The 27,391-nt window shown below is 39.9% G+C and overlaps 1 protein-coding gene across 1 annotated transcript in view; it reads left to right on the forward strand.

The window, feature by feature from the left end:
* Positions 1–27,391, forward strand: part of LOC307034049 (ecto-NOX disulfide-thiol exchanger 2-like) — a 142,064-nt gene that overhangs the window by 61,323 nt on the left and 53,350 nt on the right. Inside the window, exons 3-4 of the mRNA XM_079672753.1 lie at positions 9,852–9,977; positions 25,857–26,006. Of these exons, the coding sequence (XP_079528879.1) occupies positions 9,852–9,977; positions 25,857–26,006 (276 nt within the window). The remainder of the gene's footprint in view (positions 1–9,851; positions 9,978–25,856; positions 26,007–27,391) is intronic.

Consider the following 27,391-nt stretch of genomic DNA (forward strand, 5'->3'; position numbering starts at 1 on the left):
AGATGAATTGTAGGTCTTACACAAGACAGCTATAATTAATTGACCCCGACTGGTTTTATTGTGCTCTAAGAAACGGATCAAAGTGGTGGGGAGTAGGGGAGCTATAAAATATTAACAGTGTTGTTCTGCGTGTTACCAGGGAAGACATCTGCAGAGTGTTTGATATATAAGATATAAGGGTGTGTGTGTGTGTGTGTGTGTGTGTGTGTGTGTGTGTGTGTGTGTGTGTGTGTGTGTGTGTGTGTGTGTGTGTGTGTGTGTGTGTGTGTGTGTGTGTGTGTGTGTGTGTGTGTGTGTGTGTGTGTGTGTGTGTGTGTGTGTGTGTGTGTGTGTGTGTGTGTGTGTGTGTGTGTGTGTGTGTGTGTGTGTGTGTGTGTGTGTGTGTGTGTGTGTGTGTGTGTGTGTGTGTGTCACATTTTTGAGAAACAATACTATACCAATATGTTCATTTTTTTCGTATAGGAAACCTCCTGTCGTGCGTTTTGTTTGCAACATGGACACACTTCACCCTGGATCTGGTCAAATGTATGATAGATTGCTCTTGGTTGGGGTGATCCACATTTTGTGCTGATGTAGTACACTTGCCTGGTTGTGCTGAAGTTGTTTGTAGGTGAGGAGGATGTATAAAGACACACACACACACACACACACACACACACACACACACACACACACACACACACACACACACACACAGAGGTCAAAAAGCCATCCACTGAGTACGAGAAAGCGGTTTTGCAGTCTGCGCATTTTATTGTGCCTGCTCCTTGTTTTCATGATCAAGGATGCACTTGATGCCCGTGAGGTTTGTCTTTCCATGTTAATGATCATATCTTGCCTTTCATACATAATTGCCTCATAAACTACTACTGTATAAAGTACCACCCCCACCATACACATACACAATTAATGGTCCCATCCAGTATGCTCTCATACACATTTTTCTTTTATAATAAATCAATTATAAAGCATGTGACACAAAGAGTGGTGCAGGAATGAGTCCTAAAACCTGCAAATTAGTTTGCATTCTGCCACTTCTATTTACATTGTCTCAAAGTCAATGGTGTTTGACGTGCTTGTGGTTGATGACTGGAATAAGAGATGTAGTTTACACAAGCCTAAGAGATTTTCAAATTTTGTTCTACAACATAAAATACTTCAGTAATTGCCCCACTGCAGAATGTTGGAAGCTTCTATGTGTCTTAAAAACAGCGGTTGCTCACAACTAATCAGATAAGACTACTAAATGTCATCACGGCGAACTAAAGTACACCTTTAGCTTAGCGGTGTTGATGAGTAGCAATGTGACTGTGATGCAGTCAGTTTTTAGCCCAGTGGTAGTTTTTTCTTCTGACTATCGCACTTACAGTTTAAAATGTACAAAGTAATGTTATAACGAGGTAAGTATCCTGCTTAACAAACTGTGTTGGTATCATAAATGTGTGTTTGCCGCAGAGCTTATTTCCTTCAATATTCTGCAGTCCAATAGAAACATCATGCTTTTTATTGAGGGACCCCGAGCGATGCTAACGTATGGGTTTGCCTACAGAACTACGTCACCAGTCGTCATTATGTATCAGAATTCAGAATTATTTTTCTTATATTGTCAATCTGTTTTTAGATTCCTCCTTTCTTTCTAACTCCTTATCTCAGTCCAGTTCCTCCCTTTTCTCCGCCTCTCTCTTTATGATAGTGGTGTGCTATCGAGAGCTTGCTCATTGTGTACAAAATGGTCCCAGGCCTCTCTCTAGGATGGGAGTTTTACAGCCAATAGGCCTTAAAATGGCTTCATTTCCCATCAGACCAAGCCCCCCCTGAGGGAGCGTTTAGTGGAGCTAAAGGCCAATCAGGAGAGTCCAGGCGATCAGCAAAGCCTCCGTCTAAAATCAATCCTCAGAGTTCACAAGCTCATGACTGTTGGGCACGGGTGAATCAACTTCCCATCAACAAATCCATTTGAACCAGAGAGAGTCTTTTACAGAAGGTTCAAATGCCTGTCAATATCAATTATTTAAAAAAAAGATACATGACTCATTATCCTACATGTGCAAAATATTGGGGACATGTTGTTAAATTCCATAATCCTGAATTAATTTGCCGTATTAAATGTGCCAATCTCAAGAGAATCAGACGGATAAAAATGATTTTTAACTAATGAGCCTAATTTAAGAACAATTGAAACACAAACACTGTTATAGCTTGGAAACGTAAGATTTATAAAAAGGAATACTGTATCTGAAGGTTCCTACCTGTTGCTTAAACTGTTCGTTAAATAATGAATCTTTCATGGGCTGCTGGCTACAACAATGCAATGAAAATGTCAGAGATTGAAAGCAATTGGCTGTGAGGTTGAAATCAAATATCCTCAAAGTACTGTAGCATAGGCTAGACTTCTAAAAGAGAAAGGAGAATTCATGATCGGAGGTATGTTCAAATATTATATACTGGAGGAAATTCTATTACCACCCAAGGCAAACCACAAATTGACTTTTCAAACCCCTTAAATCAGTGTGATATATGTATTTTATATTTCTCACTAAATGGAGGCATTCTTTTTATTAGTAGAACAATATTTACTGTATAATGTTGACAGTAGGGTCAGAAAAAGTCTGACTACTCAATACTGAATCCATCAGTCACGACTCAGAAGTGATCGTTTGGAGCATCATGCACCACATGTTCAATTGGCCTTTAGAAATCCCAAACTGGACTGGAGGCGACCAGCTGAGACTCATCAGATGGGAGTAGTCCTAGGCGCCTCTCATTAATGCATTCAGACTCATTATCAGCAGCTATCACACTTTGCCTTAACCTTGGCCCTGTTATTACAATCTCCTCTTGAATCACCATCTTTAAAGTAAGGGGCTTTCAACTGTGACTCCGTTAATGAGACACGCAGCTTCACAGAGAGAAGGTGGCTTTTCGGAGGAATTGGTTTTGCACATAACAGGGATGGATGATGAAATGAAAAGCAAATCTGATACATCAAATATAATCAGTTAAATCCTGTTAGAGATGACTTTACTGGTGTAATGTAACATTGTTTGTGGGGTTGTAAAGTTTAGATGCCTGTCTGTTGTCTCTTTGTTATATGGAGCTCCACATGCTTTCAGCTGCCTCTTTTATTTCTATAGAGATGTAATTCTATAGATACAAAAAGCTTGTGTTATTCCTTGAAAGAAAGTCATTCAGCCAAGTGTTCTCATAAAAACACATTGAATTGTGAAATTGTTTACTTTCAAAAAAACTTAAATCGTTTTCTGAGTTTGCATGAAAGTAGCCTGCCTCAGTTGACATCAAGTTTTTTCAATATTCCAAAAGCTGTAATCACGTATGACACATTGGTACCGGAAAGTTGAAAGCTTTAACAAAGGGCAACACACTCTCACTCCATAATCGTCCAGGAGCGACGTTTGGTCAGGGTCCCGTGGCGTGCAGTTGTGACGCTCCTAGGCTCCTTCAGCTTCATAAAGGGACGCAAATAGCTTTCAACTGATTGCAATGTATTCCCATCTGCGGCGGGATTTGACGCTCATGGAAGCACGGCATTCGTTTGTGTCGGCTGCCATTAAAAGGTAATGTGAACGTCCATTCCCATTGGATAACGGAGAATTGTACACCAGGAAGTAAGTATTCCCCTTACTGTCGATTGATTTTACAGTGATATCTGCACTACTCACCGACTACAAAACACCAGATTATCCTTGTTAATTACACAACATTGATTGGTTTAAATTGTGTGCAATGCTTTTGTATTTTCCCCCTTCGATTCGGAGAAACAAATATTTTTTCGGAGTAAAGGATGGCAGAAGACACTACACAGAATCCCCAGCTATCGTTTAGGACTACACCATGTGCTCTGTTTGGCAAACCCCGTGATTAGTTCTCAAGCTCTGTGATTGGTTGACCTCCAACTGCATTCCATATAAAAAAGATAAAATCATACTTTATTCAGCAGTGCTTGCTTTACTCTTTGAAATTCATCACATGAATGCAATGTAATAAATGGTTCGGCTGCATTAAATATATTACACATCTGTCGTAGTTCTTTATTTTTATTTATCTACAGAGATCGGGCTCAGAATAGATCGGAAACAATTCTTTTACCGTTCAAATTGAATTTCACAATAAAGTTAGTAGTAATATTTTGTTTTGATATTATTGTTTTTTATTAACTATTAGACCGCTGGGTCATGTTAAGAACATCTTTTCTGTGTTGCTGTGGGTTTTTTCCATCGCTTTTGTTTTACAAATATCAAAACAATAACTAAATATATCCGTCATAAACTAAACCAGAAACAGCAGTATATTTTATTTATCTTGTCTTTATAGAAGAGAGGGATGAACTTCTTGATGTGGCTCTCGAGTTGCTACGAGAATGAGTCGAGGACCTGGTGACATGAGAGCCATTACTTCTCTTAACAGAGGCAACAGATTTGCATACAGACTCTGTCTGGTTTTTACCAATTTCTTCTTCTTCATGACTTTTGTCCTTTCTTGTGTCCATTCGTTCTCTTGCAGTCTCAATGATTGTCTTTGTAACTGCTTCACAGGTGTCTTCTCTGCGACCATACTTGTCAACCCTCCCGATTTTCGCGGGAGACTCCCGATTTCATTGCCCTCTCCCGGTTTCCTCACGGGGTTATATTTCTCCCGCATTTCTCCCGATTTCTGACAAAATCAGATTTACACACGACTGTTTCCACATAGACTTTAATACAGCTACATCATTGTTTGGTTTCCATGGTAACACGTCTCTTTAGTAGCGCGCGCAACTCAAAGTCTGAGAGGGTGAGGCAGATAGTCACAGAAAACAGAACAAGAATCGACAACTGCTCTACTCTCTGCTCACTCCTTTTCTGTAAAATACAGGTCCAGCCCACACATATGCTCCATCAAGGACGGTGCTACAGGCCGCAAGGCAGTGCACTTACAACTACAATAAGCATGTTAATGTTAATCTAAAAGCTCCGGCGATCCACTAGCACCCCCCCCCCCACACAATTTTGCATTTTGAAATGCTCCCGATTTCTGAGGTCTAAAGGTTGGCAAGTATGTCTGCGACGTGTGTCTTGGTCGGGAATGTCAATGAGCCTCAACTCTTCATAAGCAATATTTACATCATCGGAGGTCTTGCTTACCTTAGTGATGTATTCATGCAGCAGGTCATTAGAGCTTTGACCACTTAGCGCTTGTTTGGCTTCCTTTGTGATATCTTTCCACCTTTTGTAGCTCACACTGAAACGGTGTACAAGTCTTGTTACTTGCTCATCGTGCAGTTCTTGGCCCTTTTCCGTTAACTTCCGGACTCTTTGGCTCCTTTGTGGCTCTTGTGTGGAAAGGCTATCCATTTTCGGATCTTCAGTTGCCTGTGGTTGCTCGTTTTCTACTATACTCACTTCATCACTCTTAGCGTAAGACTCAACATCTGACATTTTACTTAAGTTTGGTTTTAACTCTAATATTTAATTATCTTTAAAGCTAAGTAGTTAGCCAATTTAGATATTAGCTTTGAGTTATCTTAAGCTTATACACAGCTATTGAGCCTTATTTAAAGAAAATCATAAGTGATAATGATATAGGCAAACAACAAAACTTGGTACATTTCTTCAACACATATCACTTGAAATATATTGTCCTTTAAATGTACTTTGTTACTTAGTCTGCAAATACTTACTGCAGATACCTTAATACACAAATCAATATTAACAACAAAAGTAAATGACATTAACACAGATTATATGAACAATGCAAATGTCCCATTTTCTTTGAATGGCACTTTAAAGTCTCTTTGTTGCACCTACATTTACACTAAAACACCTGGACCTTCCAGAAGTAGTTGGATCTTGTGATGCTGTGTAGATGGGTGCTATAGATGCGCACGCTGCGACGGAGATGTCCCGTGCCGTCCGTGGATCGCTGCCGTCTGGCGCCGTTTTACTCGTCTACTCATGCGGAGCAGTCGAGTTCTCACTGTAGCTCCCTCCAGTAAATGACACGAGGCTGAGGTCTTGATTAAATACGGGGTTTATTCTTGTAGGACCTATTACAACCCGTGAGAAGTGGGTTATAAGACAGAAAAATATAAAAGGTAAACAACAAATAATTATATAATATATGCATATGTCATCACTGTTAATGCCGCCAATTAAACAATAAACGGCGCACATATCACACAGTAAGTAGCACAAGCTAACAATAGCATGTAGCACAAGCTAGCGCACAGCATACATACATACACACACAAACCTGCAGCTCAACCGCACACAATTACACAAAACCAGCACGAAACGTACCTCGTAGGCTGCTAGTCACCTAGATGGGCTTATATGCATTTTTCTTTTGGTTTACGTAGTTTTCCTTTAACGTCTTGCGTTGCTCTGCCTTTGCAACTATCTAATGCGTCGATTAAACAGGTGTAACACAAAACACAGCAGATTTGTTCCGCCTCTAAATGTTGCACATAAAAAGGTAGTAACCAAAAAATACAACGTGGGAACAAATGAATACAGAAAGTGAAGACAGTTACACAACATAACAGAAATAATATCGATAGCAGCGTCCCTAGCAACCACCTTGGTAACAATGAAAACGTTTAAGGACGCAATTTCCTGAAGTAATCTTCGTAATAACTAGCAAACTAAAGATCATGCACATCCACTGCACACATAATCTGAAATAACAACTCATATTTCTCGCATCAAATGACATCAAAACGCATTTAAAGGCCAAACTAACTTTAAAATATGCATTTTCCACCGAGAATAAAACGAAGTTCGGCCATGTTTTTTTTTTCTGCAGGGAGAAATTTGAAGATCACGTGACATAGACGCTAGCCATTGGAATGAATGGTGAAAAAAAACGGGGTTTGTCAAACAGAGCACAAGGTGTAGTCATAAACGATAGCTGGGGATTCTGGGTAGTGTAGTGTCTTCTGCCATCCTTTACTCCGAAAAAATATTTGTTTCTCCGAATCGAAGGGGAAAAATACAAAAGCATTGCACACAATTTAAACCAATCAATGTTGTGTAATTAACAAGGATAATCTGGTGTTTTTTAGTCGATGAGTAGTGCAGATATCACTGTAAAATCAATCGACAGTAAGGGGAATACTTACTTCCTGGTGTACAATTCTCCGTTATCCAATGGGAATGGACGCTCACATTGCCTTTTAATGGCAGCCGACACAAACGAATGCCGTGCTTCCATGAGCGTCAAATCCCGCCGCAGATGGGAATACATTGCAATCAGTTTAAAGCTATTTGCGTCCCTTTATGAAGCTGAAGGAGCCTAGGAGCGTCACAACTGCACGCCACGGGACCCTGACCAAACGTCGCTCCTTGACGATTATGGAGTGAGAGTGTGTTGCAAAAGCAAGCAGAAGGCACTGAAAGGTACTTTTTTTTTGTACAAACAAAACTTGGCATTGTACATAAACCATGTTCTTTAAGTGCACACACACTCACCTTTCTAAAAAAGGTGACAAATGGTATACACCTTGTGGAAAATGAGTCCCCCTGTTTATCTAAATGCTAACTGATGCTTTTATTTGCTTTGTATTTCAAAGTAACATCCCCCACAAACGCCCCACACTATTTTCTGACTAACTCTGAGCTGGCAGGCAATGTTGTTTTTGTTAAAAAGACGTAAGAAAGTGGAGAGTGGGCTGATAGCAGAGGAAGGATAACAGCGTCACAGGGTGAGAAATAGTAGTCGGGAATTTATTTCTGGGCACTTGCCCAACTGGGCCAAATTCTGACCTCTATTCCAGTCAATATCAGCATTCTTTCTGCCTGGAGGACAGCAGGCAATCTACTGTTAAACCCTGCATTAGTTTTCATAGACTCTTATCACTCCTTGTGTAGTAAAGCTTTAAGTTTCCCCACTCCTCTCCTCCCACTGTATTATCTCTCCTCTGAGTGTACTGACACCCAGTCAGCAGGACAGCTAATAGGGTTGTAAGCAGTTAACAGGGCTGTGAAGCTCCTGTCGGGAACATTAACATGGCAACACCACAACAATGAAGTGTTATCAGCTTCGCCATGGCAGCATACAGACAACCTTTCGTGAGTGGGTCTGTTGTTGTGTTAGTGGGATTTTTGGAAGAATATTAATTAACAGAATGAAAGGGAATGCTGCTATATTACAAGCATGCTGCTGCTGATGCTTTTCCCCTTTCGTCAGAAACCTATTTGCAAACTGAAAGCTAGCACAGCCTTAATCATTGCAATTAAATATAAATTCTCAAGCTGTCATAGAATTTGAAATGATAATGTTTGAAATGCCATAATTACACTAATACATAACCTGACATGAGGGAAACATCTAGCGGTTTTGTTAGTAAACATCTCTCTGGCATATTTTTAGAGAAGCAGCTCGGGAAGCTTCTCCATGTTGTTCTGTCAGCGGGAGAGGGAAATTGCTTATCACAGTGAGTTGGCAAACAACCGCAAACATGAACCTGCCAGGGACAAATAAACAAGGCACTGGGAAAAACTTTTTGGGTGTAAAATCCCAGCGCTGGTTTGTATTACACCAGTTATATGAAGTGTCAGGGAAGAGGAGAAAAGGCTCGTGGCTCAGCCAGCAGTCGGTGCCGCTCGGTAATTTACAGGTCCACCGGCGAGAGCTTAACCAGCAAGAGTTGTACGAGTACTTACATCTGTGAAATGAACTCCAGATCGGCTGTATGAGCCGCCGGTGGATGTGTGATGTGTTCCTGTTGACTTTACTGCAGGGTTTTCATCTATGGGGATCTTAATGTGTTTGCTTTTCTATGCAAGTCTTAGGCCATGGCAGATAACTATAAGCCTGAGGTTTTGTATGGCAGCTGGCAGCATTTGTAATGGTAGGTCGGAGAATATTCAACATTTTCATGGCTCAGAACTAATGTCTGATTTTGTACTTAAGGCATTGTTACATGGATACTGCTTTATCCCTTTGTGTATTGTGTGTCAAAGTTTCACTCAGGTCAGCTCTTGTGTTTATAAAACTTCTAAGAGTTACACAGAAAAGAGTTAACTTAGGAGCGAGAAAGTTTTCCAGTGTGAGGAATAAAGCTTTTATCAAGAAACTAACTTCTACTCAAAGGGAAGTTTAGGGTCGAGATTCAAAGTGTGAGTGATGATTAATCACATGTACAATCAGAGCAGGAGTAGCCAATCAGAGAAAATGATTAACCATGCATCTGCTCTACTTATTATTAAAAACAAATTAAAAGTAATTTACATTTTCTTTTTTTAATTTAAATTGTAAAAAATCCTTAATATCCTCAGCATTTACATATTGAATGAGGGATGACCATACTAAATTTAGAAGTCACTTTCTATGAGTTTTGTTTTTTAATTCAAATAAATTAAACAGCTTTTATGTTGAATGTTAAGTGTTTAGAGATAGTACAGAGTGCCTTTGCTAATCTTTGTGTTTGTACGTGTGTGTGTGACAGCATTGTCAGTCAGAGCAGCTGCCACCTTTTCAGAAGAGGTCATAGGTCACTGAGACAGGATGTGCCAAGAGGCCAGACTTTTGAAAGGACCAAGGTAGTTGAGTAAAAAACTGGAATGAAAGGAATGTATTGTAAATGACAGCGTGTTAAAAGTCAATATGGAGTCAGACTGAAAGCAGGGTCACAGCAGCCTCTCCTCTCTCCTGTGACAGAAAGGAAATGAGAGTGGAGAGAACAAAGCACTTATGTCAATAAAGTATACGATTTCCTCAGGAAAGAAAGCCAAAGATCTGCCACCTTAAATGTAATGCCGAGCAATCCTTTAACCCATCTCGATTGATGCGTGATCTTTTTTGAAGTACCTGGGAATTGTAAATCTCACTCTTTTGTGTGTCCCTCTCTGCAGACGCCAACATGAACATGGCTCCTAACTCCATGACGATGCCCATGTCAGACCCCAGCGTCTGGGCACAAGCCATGAGCAGCCTGGGGATGCCTCCGCTAAACATGATGGGACAGCAGCTGATGCCAGGTACCACGGAAAATATGTTACATGCTGCCACTGGTCACACAGTGGCAGTGACAGTGACAGTGGCAGCACACTTTAGTACAGTCAATATTGATGTTGGAATTTTGTTCCCATAGCCAATACAAAATAAACTTCTTAGTTCTATGTTAAAAATGTTTGGTTACAAGATATACTGTAAATAAGGTGTAGCTTTCCCTCACTTAGAGGTGGGAGAAACTATTCGCCTAAAAGTTACAGTATCTTTTTAAGTCGCGGCCCTGAATCCACAGACACGCAGGGAAGAATTATGTGTAGGAGCCGAGGACATATGAGTAACAGCGTTTCCTCCCCCTCCGCTGCCCTCAAAGTGCCCTTGAGCAAGCCTGTGAGCATCAACACTGAGAAGTTGTACTCATCGCAGCAGGCAGCTCCCGATGCGTCAGTGTTTGAATGTCTGGAGCTTCCCCTCCTCTGCTTCTACTCCCCCAGGCAGTTATAATTAAGGGTGTGCGGTTAGCTCATGTCCCTGTTTAAGTAAATGCTTGAAAATGCTAAGTGTGTCCACAGGATCACACAGTGTGTATGTTTTTACACCTGTGTGGAGGCAGTAAGGCATCCTTGCATGACTGTACAAGTGGAGCTCAGAATTTTACAGTGTATGTGTTCACTTCTTTAAGGAGTTCCCTCGTTGTTCCACTCGTCACAGAAGAGTTAGTAATCCTCCTCCTGCTCCCACTGGGTTCATTACTTTCCTCTGAGCACATACATGCACGTTTTAGTGTAGGTGGCAGATTTATGCAGTTTTGGAAATTATCATAAAAATTGAAAGGAGGAAGAAAGAGATAGCCCGCCTCTGTTCAACAGAAACACAATCCACCTACTTCTATGTTGGCAAGGTGCAGTGATTCCACACTGCTCCCACTAAAGACACATTATTGTATGAACCACATGAATCAAATCAATAAACACTTATATAATAATATATTAATAATAATAATAATAATATTCAATAATTGTAATAATAACGTAGTTTTTTTGTATGGCATTTTTCCTAAACAGGGGCAGCTCAAAATCAGAAAACTAAAAATGATATTCAGTCAAAAGTCAAAACCCTTTTTTGCACACATACGTTCATAATAAAATATAAAAAAATCAAGTAAAAAAATAACTAAAATAGGAAAAATAATAATACAATTAAAAAAATAACAACAATTTATAATAGATTATTTATTATATCATTTATAATTCAGTCATTCACATGGTGGTTATGTGTATTCCACAGATCAATTTAATTGTTTAAATCATTTTATGAAAACTGTTTAAATATGGATGGTCAACAGAGAAGTTGAATCTTCAGTAGACATGAATCATCCCATGTTTGATTCTCACAGTAACTTGGAACATGTTAGTCTGACTGCCCCCTCTAAACCACTGCAGCTGTGTAATAATAATAACCTCACAGTATCAGTAGATTTGCATTTTAACTTATATATATATGTATTTTGAACAACAAACTAAAGCACACATTTAACTTTTTGCTTAGCTGTGAGGGTCCATAAGGGTCCACGTGATGTAAATTCAGTCATCTGTCCATGTTTGCAACAGCTCACAAATAGATGTTTGCGACAGCTCACACAGACATCTTTGCACACGTCTAGCTGCTGCTATTACATTTATGAACGCACCAACTGTGTATAGAACGTCCTGTCATGTGGACACCAAATGTGCAATAAATACAATCACATCCACTGCTGGTTGTTTGGATTATGTTATTATATGGTTTTAAGAAGCTTTAATAACATATAGATTGAAGGCTTGTTGTAAAAATACATTATTTTGTTATTAATCATCATGGCTTCATCTTCCTATTAAATGAATGGCTTGTTTTCATTCAGACAAAAAGTGAGTTTTCCATTATGGCTCCTTACTGCTTCATTCAGACACAAGGTTATGCAAAAAAGATCAAACTCATGTGAGATTTGGCACCTGGTGCACGGGATGGAGATGGAGAGGGAGAGTTCAAAATGTTATGAAAGCGCTCTCACAGGCTGCATCACTAATGGATTTTTAAAACTGGTTTTGCATTTCGCCATTGAAACCTTAATAAATAACCAGGCAAAGCCCAGGGGACCCTCATCCCTGCTTCTCATAACAAAACCAATGATTAATTTCTTCTCCATAATTTAACGTTATTAGAGAGCGAATTATTGTGCTCGTTTTATAACATCCGACAGTGGAAACACATTAAATGACAGGACTCTAAGTAGGGATTCTTGTTGAATTAGCTGTATCTAAGTTGTTTGCAGGATTATTTATGTGTTCATCTATAAATGGGCATGAATGGTTGGCAATATTATGAATCTGGTTGTACGAGGGTCTAATTTAACCTCTTTTGCCCAAGTCCTTCTTCAACAGCAACATTTCATAGACGTGAAGAAAAATGAGATATATCTTCTTAACATCTTAAAACCGGCCCTTTTTCAGCAGTTTATTAAATGTATTTTATTTTCTCCGAGCCTAACAGATGAATATTGAGGGTGTGTTAGTTGGGATGATATAGTGTTGAAATCCGACGTTGGTATTTTAATTTGATTATTGGCAAGATTCAAAATCCAATTAAAATAGATACACTGAGCTGACTTTGAGAGATGGAGTCATGTCTCTACAACTATGTCAGAATCACTCACATGCACAGAACAATGGCTCAGTAATAAAGGGGCCAACTTCCTGTTTGTTCAAAAATGCTCAATCTTTGACTTTATATAATGGTGATTAACTGCATGCAAACTTGCAAAACAAACAAAGCTCTAACCTTCCTGCTAATCTTTCCAACTGACTGCCATGTCTACTTAAATATTACACAACATGGTAGCTTTCTGTCTGAGTTAGAGAGATCTTTGCCACCATCAAAGATGTTCTCATATTACATTACATGTCATTTGTTAGACGCTTTTATTCAAAGTGACTTACATACATTCAGTACTGTGGACAATCCAAGTGTCTTACCCAGGGACACAACGACATGCTGACTGCAGTGGGACTCGAACTTGCTATCCTCTGATTCAAAGTCCAGCACACTATCCACTGAGCCACAGCCGCCGTCATATTAGAGTTAATGAGGGTTAAGTTTACAAAAGATTGCTATAAAAATAGTCAGAACATTCAACATTGAAACTGGATTCCTCCTGCTGTTACACATCTTTTTTTTCACATCTCATGAGCATAATGAACAAATATAAGCATGCAGAGAGCTGTGTCATTGATATGTCCTTAAGAGAGCGCACCATTCAAAAAATAAATTGGGCTCAGGCGACACAGACTTATAACACCTCATTCAAATTACTTTCAGAACGCTGGATAAATATTTTAGAGCCGAGAGCATAGAGATTAATGAAGCATTGGCGCGTGTTTCCATCTGTTTATTATTTTCCAATGTCATTACAACCTCGGAGAGCCCTTCATTGTTAATTATCTGCATTGAGAACATCACATTCAGTCTTGCCAATTCCACTTTCCATTTATAACACACAGTTAGGGTCCACCGTTCCACTTTCTATCTGTGTTTACTTCCTATTTTTGGCACATAGTATCTGCTTCTCATTCAAGTGTTCACATACATGCATATGGAAGTTATTCAAATCCATATTTAAGACAAATGGTTGTGGAAGTTGCCGCACTTTACTACTGCGGTTCACCTATTCCATTTCATTTGGTGGTATTTACTGCTCTCACTCTCTGCTAGCTCTCCTTTCAAGAGTATCATAAACATTACCGACAGAGTAGGGAGCTCTGTGTGATGGAGATGGAGGGAAACACTCTCGCATGCACCCACGCGCAGAGAGGGAGAGGTGTGTGTGGGGGATTTGATCTGTGGGGAAAACAATGGATAAGCCTTTAGTCGCGGTAATATATCTTCATTTAAAGTCGTTTTGCCGAAGCAGTTTCTGAAGGGTGGAGTGGAGAGGACAGAAGGGAGGAGAAGGAGATGGAGGGGAAGGAGGGTCGGGTGAAGAGGACAGCTGTGGCTCCCCTCATGGATCATCTGGAAAAGCAGCTGGTGCTTCCCTACCTTTTCCTCTTCCGTCCTCCCCCTCTCCGTCCCTATTCCCTCTCCCTCCCTCCCCCGCCCTCACTATCTCTTTCTCCCTCACCAGCCCCAAATTACCCAACATCTTCATTAATGTCTCATTACAGCTGAGTCAGCCACTGTAACCCACAGCCACACACTGCTTATTGGCTTTTTGGAGAGCGGAAAGCTTTTACAGTTCTTCTTTACTCAGTCACACTGAAAAACTCAAACTAAATATGCAACTAAGTGGATTTTGCTGAAAACTGAGCACATATAAATGCAAGGAATTTACAAATGAACAGTACCTCACTCTTAATCCTTAAAATCTATTCACTTATCACCTAAATAACTTGGACTAGAATAAACGTTTTAAACACATTTAGTTTAAACGGTTTAAACATCACCATCATCTTTTGAGTTATCACTAATTCTGTTAGAGAACATTGGTTTGTTTTGTATTCTATTATATGATGTACTTATAAGGATATCAGAGGAGGTACTTTTGTCTGAACTGAGCTCAGAATGATCCATCTTCAGACAGACAAACAGACAGGATGGAAATCATTCTGTTTGAAGTACTCCTACCACTTGTTTGTCTTTCTCTCCACTCCTACCATCTCGGTCTGCCTCTCTTCCTTTAACCATTTATGAAGCGGAAACCTCAGGTCAATCAGAGCTGACTGCTAAGTGCAGTAGGACTCTGCGTCTACCATCCCTGTTCTGCCTGCACTCAAACAGGCGACCTGAGAGCAGTAAACCTGCCCTCTGCTGAACTCCATCCATAATCCATAGGTTCAGTAGACTCTGGCAGGAGATGCACGGCCATATTTCCAGTCTGTTAGCTCTGAACCTTTTGAGCCACTCAGAACATACTCAGCACACGCAAATTCATGCCGCCCACACTCTCACACACACAAGGCAGAGATCATAACTTGATCCAAGCTATAAAATATACACACAAACTCTGTTTCATGTTGTGTTTTACGGTCTGTGAACTAATCCAGATGGCTTTACTCTCCGTCATCGCTAAGAGAATCCTGCCCTGTGTTGAGTTCCATCTAGAGAAAACTCGCCTGAGCTGAACTAGATGTGTGATTTGTGTGGAGGTTGTTTATAGTTCATAAATGAATACACCAACATTTGGGAGATGGGCCTGTAGGCTGTCACCTTACATTTAAGTTAGAATATGTCAGTATGTCAGTAACATCTTTTGGAGTTTAGTGTGGGAGGTGTCCCAGGACGAATGTAGCTTAAAAAGACAAGTTAAAAGAGCAAAGATACAGCTTTAAAATTGTGTTGCTGACAGGTTGTATATTGTCAGCCGTCATTACATCAAAGATAGAAGTCCTCATGGATCCATCATTTAGGATCTCATCTGAAACCTAATATCTAACCCTGACATGTTTTTTATTTTGTAGTTCTTTTTAAAGCTCATCTGAGACGGACAAATAATAGTAATAGGTCAATTGAATAGCCCAGACATGAATGCGCTCTGAACAGACTGAAACAGAGAGAGAAGACAAACACTGGCAGTACTTTACCAATTAGCCAGCAGCCACTTTCTAAAACCCAAATTGAAGGTGGGAGCGAATGTTTTTCCGGCACTTTTCAAACATAAAGTCAATGTGAACTGGACGCAAATATCCATTTTGTGGATGTGTGACTGTGCCCTTATGCCGGATGTATGTGACACATCCGTCTCAATGTAGCAATGATTGAATCTGTCCTGCTCTGGAAGTTGCTACAAAGCGTATGCGAGTGAGGGAGGTGTCAATCAAGATGTACATGCCCACATGGTCCTGAGAAACCTCTAATCCGTCCCAATAATGAACACCGGAGGAGCCTGTGACCTACGATTTTCATCGTCATAACTACACTGTAGCTATGTACGTATGACCAATAAAAGCCTTGAGCCTTGAACCTTGAACTGTGTCTGTTTTGTACCATGGCCATAAAGGGCCTTTAATCCTGACATTGAAAATACTTTTGAGAAGCCGCATACTACCCTTGAGGTAAGTAAATACCTCACTGTTAAAGTTTTCTGTGTACGTAAAATACCCAGTTTACATGTGACAGCTTTGGAGCTGCTGAAAGCCTGATTCAAGGTCAGGCTAAAATAAATGCTGGACTTCTATAGTGACTGAACAGAGAGGAAACTGAAATCGATCCGCTGGTAAGAAAACTAACAATCTTCCTTCCCAACATGTCACGGTTTTCTTTTTCCTCTACGATGTAACCTAATCAGAGCTGTTCAGCACTTTGTCAGTCCTGCTTCTCGACAAGTTCTATATTAATATAGAGGGGTTTTAATATTAATTATCACTGCTGTGAATAGATCATATTACACACTGAACAAACTGATTGTTTAGCAAATATTTCAGCACTCTGTCTGCAGGGAAAACGTATCATTTGGTTCCCGCTTTCTGTCATTTTGCATGTGTCTTGTTTTTCAAATTCAAATTAAAGTTTTCTTTTATACATGGCAGTGGAGGCAGGCGCTCGATAACTCTGTTTAGATTTTTTTGAATGTTTCTCTGTCCATTACATCAGTCATATGAATTAGATTTTGTTTGCTTTTATACATATGCTTTAAAATGTTAGACAGAAAATGTGTTATATGTAATATAATATTTTGTATATATAAAAAGTGATGATTAGTGTATTGTTCATATCAAAGCAACTGCACATCGAACGGTAAAATGGAAAAATACATTAACAAAGGCAAATTGCCTATAATAAAATATCACATAAAACATTCACTCCTGTCTCTATTTTACTACTTATATGTTTAAATGTCAGCTTATATTAATTTTAGCTGAAACATCTATTAGACAGCTTTTCCCGTCTTCTTTTAAACTACTATTACTTGAAGTCAGAGGATGTGTGAGACAAATGGACTCCTTGTGGGCAGTAATACTAGAGCTCAGCATGGATAAATGTTATTTAATCCAGTGGAGTAAATCTGTTATTACATTACATGTCACTTGTTAGACGCTTTTCTCCAAAGTGACTTACATACTCAATACTGTGGGCAATCCCCACAGGAGCATTTTGGGGTGAAGTGTCTCAGGGACACAACGACATGCTGACTGCAGAGGGGTTTGAACCTGTGACCCCCTGATCCGAACACCACGGCACTAACCCACTACGCCACACGCCTCCCTGTTATCATGTTAGGTTGTGTTTGTGTGTGTGTGCTTGATACATCAGCCTAATATTTAATATGCACATTTATGATTGTATGATTAAGGACCTTTTTGTGGTTGCAAACTATATCAAAAAGTAGGTTTACTTTTTACGTTCATTGACTGCTCAATGAGCTTGATAGAGTTGTGATCTTATATTAAAACCAGTGCATTTGCAAATGAACTCGATTCTCAATATCTTATGCTCAACCAAAGCAAGACAGATTACGGCAGATTACATTTTTGCTGCCGCCATCTTGATTGTAAGGGAGCTAGGAGGAACAATTGAGTGAGGTCCGGCCTCCTGGTTTGGGAGAGGGAGACACACCTGTGGGAGATCTACAAATTACTGACTGCACTTTTCTTAAATGCAGTTTGAGTTGTGTTGAACAGAAAGATGAGATGTCGTTTGATCTCTCTATGATGGATATCTTTACGGTCAGGGTTGGCGAATGAGGGTTTATGTAGTATGTGCGCACGGTGTTATCATTGGGATATTGAATGGAGGTTGTTATATCACTGACTCATCTAGTACACCCACACTGTGATGACAACAGAATACCCTGGAATAGCCAGAGAAATGGTTCACCTCCATCTCCCCCCTCTCTGTCAGCTTTGATTACGTCCGTGTCGCTGTTTTGGTGTCTCTCCCTGTCCCTCTCTTCGTCTCTGTTCCTTTCTCTCTCACTCTATATGACCTTTCAACCCTACAAGCTACCACTTATTATCACAGACACACAGACACTTTCATCTCTAAATCTGGCAGCATTTATTCACTCTAGCAGCTAAGACCCTTTATCTCAAGGATATCATTTCTTTTTTTCAAGACTTTCTCAGAGATTTTTGGAATCATAATTCATATTGTCCTCTATAGAAAGATTAAGGATATTTTTACTCATTTATTTTTTTCTGCTTACATCCATCTATTAGTCTGTACTCTGGTAAACCTTGCCCAATGAATATTATCTTCTTATTGTCAATTTAACAGTCTGAAATGCAGTGCGCAAAACAGTCCACAAATATGAACTCTAAAGTAAAGTTCTCCAAAAGTTTTATTCCACGGACATGAACTTTTTTGTACAGATTAACATGTTTTTAGCCTATTAATATACTGTATATACATGTAACAGAGAGAACAATACTAATATAATGTCAAATGTGATATTTCTGTGACTGTATGCTCTAAATTCAACGAACATTATAAGGCAAGAGAGGAAATAAAAAAAGCTGAGGCTGATAACCTGTCTGATGGACAGCACACGGCCAGAGAGAAATGTAAATAAATAACTGTAGAGCTTTCTTTCATGTATCCACTGCGTTATTCAGTAAGGTCATGGAAAATACACCTTGTATTATCCCTTTCTTGAAACCCATTTAGACTGGATTTATGCCTCGAGTGGAGATTGGACGATTTTAAATGTTTCCTTTGCTGGTAATTGATTTTAATACTGTCTGGGGGGTATATGAGGGTCATTTTTCACCCTGACCCCAGTATTTATCACAGTGGCAATTATGGTGTTTTCGGGTGAACCTGCTGGTCCTTCTGTAATTTAACTTCCAGACCCACATCCTTTTATTTAAAAGTAGATATCTGAGATTACCTCCAAGGCAAGGGCTGCCTGTCCTTGTACTTTACTTTATTTATGTAATCAGCTCAGTGTGCACATAGTGTGAAGTACGGAAAAGCAAGCATTGGCAAATACAAATGTAGATGTCCGTTAGCTGGAGGGAAACCATATTCAAGACATAAAGTACTGCAAGTTGTAAAAGGGATAAATGAAGGGATCAAATATAACATGTATAAATAATAATGAGGTTTAAAGCCGTTAGTTTTCTGTTTTGTGGGATAACGCTGGCCCTGAGTCTGGCTATGTGGGACCAGGTGCCGCAGTAACGTCTCCCTGTTGAAAGCAGGCAGGTAGTCCTGTTGACCTTCTTCCTGCACCTCTGGAGGAAGGGGTCTTCCAAAAAATGGCAGTTCCATTCTGACGATGTGCTGTGTCATTTACACAATCCTCTGCAATGCCTCACTTTGAGAAATGGTGCTAACATGGTGCATAAGCTGATGGAAAAGTAAGGACGACCATCAGGAGAGCAAGACCCTGTAGAAGCTGATTCAAAGGGCTGTTGTTATATCAGCTAGGTGCTGGCTATTCCTGCTGAATGTCTGTTACACGCCACATTCTTTATTTACTTGATGGGTTGAAGTGGCATCTAAAACAATTGGTTAAATTACAGAGGAGCAAAGTGAATATTGAATTCCCGACCTTCCTCTCTGTATTGTGGGTGAAGTGGAGCATTGCCAGCAGGGGTTGCTAACAACAAAAGAAAATTAAACTAAAACTAACTGCTGGTGGCAAAGCAGCGTAGTGTGAACAAATTAAACTGTCAACCAATTAGTGATTATTTACCCTCACCCCCTTTATGTTCCTTTTATCAACAAAAAAAAGGAGGGGGGGTTAAAACAATTTGCTTGCTGCCGGTCTTAAACCATAACACAGTTTGATTTCATGCTTCATACCACTTGTTCATTGGTTCCTTTTGGTTCCATATTCAGCCCATTTACAGGTGTTTCCACTGCAATTAGATATTCCCTATCAGCACTTTTTCCAGCTTTGTTTATTTAGTCCTTTTTCAAAAAACATCAGAAAGGCATTTTTTATGTTCTTTTCGGGTATACTGTATTTATTTCTGTAACCTCATTCCTGATCCAAAAAGCACTCACAAACACACGTGACCCGAATCATCCACCAGCACTTTACCCCGCTTCCTTCTGTACGCCGCTATAGTCCATGTGCAGAATGACTCGTCTAAGCAAGAGCTAAAGCTTCATATAAGTCCCCTCCTCTCTAGTTTTAAATAATTAATTAATAATTAAGAAATCCAGACAGAAAGACAAAGTCTTAATCCATGTCTTTGTCTCATTGTATAAATGTGTAGAATGTGTTTCTTGTTTTGTGCTATGTATGCAGAAAAATTAATTCCTCCCCAAGGACATGTAGTATCTCTGTCTATCTTTTCATTGTGTTGTTCAAAATATCCCTGTTAACTTGTGGGGCACAGCACTCTCCCTTTATAAAAATGTATAGATAACTCCAGAAGGGAAATTAAGTGCTCACTTGCCCTGCTTCATTGGGATGTACAAGGTCAGTCAGCTAGAGGGGATTACGTGTTTTTATGCTTGCAGATCCTGGTGCTGCAGATTGTAGCCACCAGCCCCCATTTTAGTAAAAAAATAATGAGCAGTCAATGCATATTCACATTAGTGTTCACCGCACATTTTTTTTAAACTTACAACACTCCAGGACATCAAGGGCGTTTATGATGGTTCTACTCGTAGAAATAGATGTTTCTATTACAAGCTATAGTGGCATTGACTGGCTGGTTTAAAGTCTTATTATAACTGTAATTGGATGGAGGCCACAAGGCAGCTGCTGATGAGACTAAGGAAGATATGTTGATGAATGTACTCCCTCTCTTTGTTTCTGTTTCACACACACATTGTACACACACTGACCCCACACACAGAAAAAAACATTATTCTTTTACACACACAGTTTTCAGTATTTTTTAATGAACAAAAAGGCTCACAGGGGAGGAAGAATCTCCCGCAGTTGTCTCTGCTGTGTTCGCTTGGCAAACACTTGTTAAATATGAAAATACACACATATATACACACGCACGCACACACACGCACACACACTCTCGCACTCTGTGATTTGAATGACTGCTGCGATCAGCGAGAGACAGATTTAACTGACTGTTAATATCCTACACGGTAAAGTCGAGGGGAAAAAATGAATAGTGTGAAAATTAATGATGGAAATTGTGGTTCATACATTTTTCAAAGAGCTTAACAGGTGCAATCTTTTCAGAATACATGGGATAAAGTTAAATCTGTTACCATAGAGAAAACCAAATTAAGAATTTGTTATGGTTAAAATAAATTAATGGGTTTTCAAGAGATATAGGAAATATGGAGCGAAATGAAGATGCAGATGGGAGGACAGTTGGCAGGGTGAGAAAAAGGCAGAGTTCCAGGAGGCTTAGGCATGTCTCTTCATCAGAAAATATTACCCAGCATGCTTCACAGCGGCTGTCCGTGTCCCCCCGACCGCCACCCATCACCGACTCTGCTGAGAGGGAACATTTACAGTAACTGTGAAATTAAGGTTTGAAGTTGAAGAAAGGGGAGGAGAGGTTGTGTCAAGTCATACAAAAAAAGAGTACAACAGTGATAGCCGGGAGCTTATTGTAGTCAATTGTATGTTTTCTGTAAATGTAATTCCATGTCTGTGCTCCCACACACGCAGGCTGAAATGCAGTTATATTTAGCAAACCTCCGGGAGATATTTTACATTAGAAATAAAGCACCAATATGCGTGCTTACCATATGTTAAAATGCTTTAGAGCAGCAGCATGAAGCCTGCAGTAATGAAGTATTGCGTACAGAGATATTGATTCATTTCTTGAAAAGCCAGAGTCAAACAGTGAGCGAGAGAAAAAGAGATCAAAGATAAACAGACCTAGTGACTGGCGGCCTTGTGTGGGCGGTAGGAGAGCTAGAACCCTTTGCTTGATGTTTTTGTTTAAGGGCACTTTTATGATCTCTGACACTCGGAGGAGTTCCTCACCACAGACCCCTTTTGCACCGAAACCACTCAAACACTGGGTCATCGCACCGTTAGTGATGAAGCATAAGACATGGCTTCCGGGCTTAAGCGCCATTGTTGCCATAGTAATGACAGATCCAGAGTAGCTGAAAATCCCCTGAAAGAAGAGACTGTAAATACAATCTCATCATCTCTGCTAATGAACGTGCTCTTGTTTGTGTGGATGGATGAGTTGGAAAATCGGGACGGTTGATTCAGGTAAATGTAGTAAAGTGGATCCAATCCTTGTGTCAGTACATACAGTCTGTGGGTAATATACTTACTTCATCAAGGAGGGATCATCATCCAAGTTATTTTGTAACTACACAAGAAATCTTTGATCATTTCAAAAGCAGAAGGCTAGCGGCTTTAGGCTAATGCTAATGTTATTTGTTTTGCAGTACTGGACCATTTGTACTTGTTACCTGATGATGTACTGTACTAAATAAAAAGGTTAATGGATCATTAAACGTACAAAATCCAGAGCCTCAATGTTTGTCCATACAGACAACATGAGATATTTTCAATTTGTGAAAAATGAAAGTCATGCCTGAAATGTTTCGAGGCTGTTACATTCAACTGACACTACTGTGTGTGGAGAAATGTATTTCTTTGTCTGATGGATTTGTACTGCATGATTTGACAGTGTCATTATTGCTGACTGTTGGTGCCCTCGCTCGTTGATTCTAATTGACTTCGACTAAAACAAGACATTTAGCTTAGCTTGTTTTTCCTAGTGCTGAACTCGACAACTGCTCTGCTGTAGATGTATAACAATAGGTACCTTTTAGTACAAAATAACACCAACAACTACAAAAATATGCCCAAAAATATAATCTGCTTTATTTGGGTGTGATGTTACTGATAATAGGCCTGCATGTATTCCTCTTTTCTTTGTCTTTATTATAATTACCATATTGAACTTTTGCAGTTTTGAATTGGGTTTGGGGTTAGACAAATGTAGTGTTGTTTTTCAAGATGGGCTTGAATAAAAATTAAACACAAGCACACAAGTCGTGCATGCCCCTAACCAGATTAGTTCTTAATCTACATACAAACATAATTTGCCCTCGATCAACACATTTGTTGCAAAGCACAGCAGAACAAATGTCCCGCTGTATTTTTGCCCGTGTAAAAGAATATCAACTCTGAATCTTATTACCATAGCAAAGCAAATGGAGCAACACAGATAAACAAAGTTACAATTCAGAAATGTGCAGGCGTAGAAAGGAAGCACAAACACGGAGTTAGTGAGACATGAGCTGTCAGATCATGTCTGGAGAAAGTATTCTGCTGACCTGAGTTCAGAATGCTGGAAGAAGGTGAAGCCAGGATGTAACCCTGGAGATTTTTTTTTCTGATCTCGATGTTTTCCTGGGTCAGACGGAGCCTTGTTAAATCCTTTGTACAGAAAGTACGAAAAGTAGCACAATAACAGGCACACTGCCAAAGACTGGAGCACATTTTGACATACAAATATATTTGCGATAACCGTTTGTATTAATAAATGACAAACATAGACACGCCGAGCATTAGGTGCATAATAAACAATAGGTTTTCATGCCCAGTTTATAAATCCTGCTCCTACCTCACATTTTCTGAAGACTGGTCATATCCATTCAGGATGTAACACATATTCCCCACCACTATGAAATGTCAGTGCTGGTGAAAAGTCATGCGTGTACAGAGTAACAATGACGTCCTCATCTATTTCCTTTCCTCCTATTCTCCCACTTGGTTTCAACACCTTTCAGAAAGTGCGTTCGGGTTTTTATGGAATTGAGGCTTTTATTTATTCATTTTTTGTTCTGTTACCTCTCTGTCGTCAATGCAAACGTCAAGCCTTGCCAAACTGAAATGGTCCACAATTAGTACAACAACATCAGATTGATGACGCAAGATGGATTATTTGCTATGGTAGTGTGATTTTTAACGCTGCATCCAGATCGGAACTAAAAAAAGAGACCCTTCTAAAGTCATCTATTTTGCTGTGTTCACTGAAAAATCCAATTGCTTTGAGAGAAAGTACATTCTTTAAACAATTTCAACTGCATTGTAAAGCAGTTTCTAAATGATGTTGCTCTGTGCATTATTCTTTAGTCAGTCGAAAGATAGTTATTTTTCCATATCATTTTCACACAGCAACGCTATAAACATTTAGTTTCTAATGAAAAACAGAACATCTTGATTCGACGTGGGAATAATTGGATCAGATTTTATGGCTCTGTGTCTTTTTTTTGCTGCTTCACACTCTCCCCCTCCATGTTATCCTCTCCTACTCCTTCACCTCACCAAAATAAGTCATTAATCGCTCTGCCATCTGAGCAGTGTGTTCATTATCACCTGCCTCCTCTCCCTGTGTCACCTGGCTAAAGACGGATGTCGGGGTCATCAAGAGGAGACAGAGAAAGTCAGTCGAGCTTCCGCAGTATCGCAGCTCTTCAATCTTTATGTTGTTCAGTTCAGCAGCATCGTGTCCCTGAACTTTTCCCATTCCTCCAACTTCTTCACCGCATAATCAAACCACATCTGTCTCTCTCTGTTGACTCCCTCCCAAAAAAGAAAAGTTATACGCCAGACGTCTTGAACATTGCATCAGGGTTTTGTTGCGCTTTCATTTCAGTTTTGTCTCAGTCAAGTTTTGTCTCACACATGGGGATGGAGACTTGGCATGCACATAAACACACATGCTCACAATAATCATCTCTGCTGCTGCTGCTGCTGTCTGCTGCAGGTGCGGTAGAGACTCTCGGGAGAGGACAATGTATTTCCATATCAAAAAAAGCCGGCAACGCGTGCGAGATCTGTTTGTTTGTGTGAGCCCAGGTGCAGTCTAAATTAGTACCTCTGAATATAAAGTCTGCATTTTTTTAAGGAATTTCCTTTTGATGTTACAGGTCATCATTCAAAGACTAAAGAGGAGGAGATGGAGAGCAAAAAGTGTGTGTGTGAAAAAAAGAGATTGAGAGAATTAAAGACATCAGGAGAGTGACTAAGATTAAAAAAAGACCAAGTAAAAATAGTTTAAATATTCATGTTTTTCATCGGTTGATTTATTCATAAGTGGCTGATATATTCAGTTATTTATAAACTGCTTCTGTGTCACTGCAGTTGACAGATGAGTTGCTCTGTGTTCCTGTAGGAAGTACACAATGTTAAATGTAACCCAACTTTTCCTCAAATAATGACACAGTAAAGGTTAGCTGTGACTGAATAACTGTTATGAGACTAGGGTTTCCGGTAAATTTCCGGAAAGCTTCCATGGGAAGTTAAGCTGGGGAATTTTGGAAATATTCGATGCAAAATTAAACAAAAAAACAAGTAGAACAGAACAAGTTCTAATTATTTTATTGAACAATTATTTGCTTCATTGAAGAACGAAAACAGGAATGTTGAGTTAAATGTTACTCATCCCCCCTAACCCCACTCATTCAAAAATGAACAAAAATGCACCCCCCATCCAAAGATCCCCACAAAGTCCCATTCAAAATGTGAAATGAAAAGAGCCCTTCTCCCTCCAAACAGTCCCATTAAACATGCACATCTTCCTTCAAGCAATCTTCTGCATTTTGGCTAAACCCTTTCAGTCAACGGGCTCTTCCTGGGCCTCATCAGCATCCAACTTTGAGTCTTCCTCTTCAGTGTCACTGTCCAGCCTTGTCGCAGTGTGCTATGGCATGGATATTCAAGTGTACTTGAATGGCATCTGTTTTAGTCAAGATTATGCTAAAATATACTTTCCCCAACTATGTTTAAGTTCCCTATGAAGAGCCAACCTTCAATTTGGAAAATTCCCAGTTTATTCCCATAAATTCCTGTTTATTCCCGTTAATTCCCGTTTATTCCCGTGGAAAATGTCCATCTTTGAAAATTCCCGGAATTTTGCAACCCTATGAAAGACAAAAAGCTAATGTCTTAATGTTTGTGTCACAGCTTCCTCAGCGGCTGCTGTGCTACACGCTCTCTATTCTCATCCATGTTTCTCTCCTGACTCCAGATTTTGACCCCAGTCTCGGGCTGATGACTGGCATTACCCCGATAAATCCCATGATGCCCGGCCTGGCTCTCCCGCCCCTATCCCAGGATGCACCAGTTGTCAAGGAGATCATCCACTGCAATAGCTGCACACTGTTTCCTCCCAACCACAGTAAGTCTCCTCTGCTGCTGTGACACATATAAGCATCGCAGAAACGCTGCAAGCTGACCCGTCATCAGCGAGCCCGAAGCATATTTTATTTATCCATGCAGCAGTGTGCATTATCTATGACTTATCTCTGTCCTCACACTCGCACTCTGAAAAGACCCCTATGCACCACTCAGCCTGATATTGTGTGACCACGAAGAGGTGTGTATTCTTTCTTAATGTCACCTTTAATACCCCTACGTACGGCAGAGCGGAGCTGATTTGCATCCCATTTCATCAGAGAGGAGGACAGGGGGGTGATTAAAGGAGGTATTAAGGTGTGTATGCATGCAGGCGTTCACTTGTGTGATGTCTGTGAATGTATAATTAGAGGAGTGACCTCTGTGAACACAGAACACAGCGCTCCTGTCTTCAATGTGCCAGGCCAGAGAGGTAATGTCCTCCTCTTAGCTCCACTCACCCTTATCGCTGTATCTCTTCCTAATCTCACTTCAGCTGCTCGCTATACTGTACCACACACATATATACCCCCCCCCCTTTTTATGTACCTTCCCTCTCTATGATATACTGCGTCTCCTTTCCTTCCACTCCTTGTTTAAGAGGTCAAATCAACTTAATTAACTGCTCACCTCCGAGGCTTCCAGCTACTACTTCCAGTTCAAAAGATCTCTGTCAGGCTCTGACTGTTACATATGTATTTGTACTAACCAAACGGGAACCAAGGTTCATGGACCCTACTTTCTAATGGCGTGCAGGAGGCGTCGCAAAAAATAAGTTTAATTGTATTAAAGTCTATGAGAAATTACCTCACTGGATGATAAAGCAGGGTAAGCTTCAGGAGGTGGATACCTTGTGATGAGAGGTCACTACCACAGCTTTTCTCGGTTTAGTTTTTTCTGTGTTTTCCTTCTAGAAATTAAACCACTTTCCATTTAAAGAAAGTTTGTTTTTAACATTTTGGTAACGTTAAAATAGTATGGTTGTTCTTAGCTTCACCCAAAATGCCAGAAACGTCCACAAACCAATGGGTGATGTCCGCAGTGCCAACGTCAACTTTTTTGAAACATTTATGGTCCAAATACACCCTCTTTTTTGCACACACAGGCCTGGACAAACAAAGTATTTGTGAATCAGGATCTGAAACAAATGGGGCCCTCTGTATCCTTGAACTTTCACACAATGGGGTTTGAAAATGACTATGAAAGGGGAAAAGGACCCTGCTCTCATAATTTAATTGTTAAATTGTCGTTATTATTTAAAGCTACTTTGGGCCGTTGTAGGTGATTCATGCTAATTGGTCTAATCTTTCCTCTCGGTTCTGAAGGAATAAAAGGAGACATTTTCTCATAATTGCAAGAAAGTTGTTTTCCTGAACCAGGAGAGCAGCA

The sequence above is a fragment of the Notothenia rossii genome, assembly GCF_949606895.1.
Source record: "Notothenia rossii genome assembly, chromosome: 3".
Classification (NCBI taxonomy): Eukaryota; Metazoa; Chordata; class Actinopteri; order Perciformes; family Nototheniidae; genus Notothenia; species Notothenia rossii.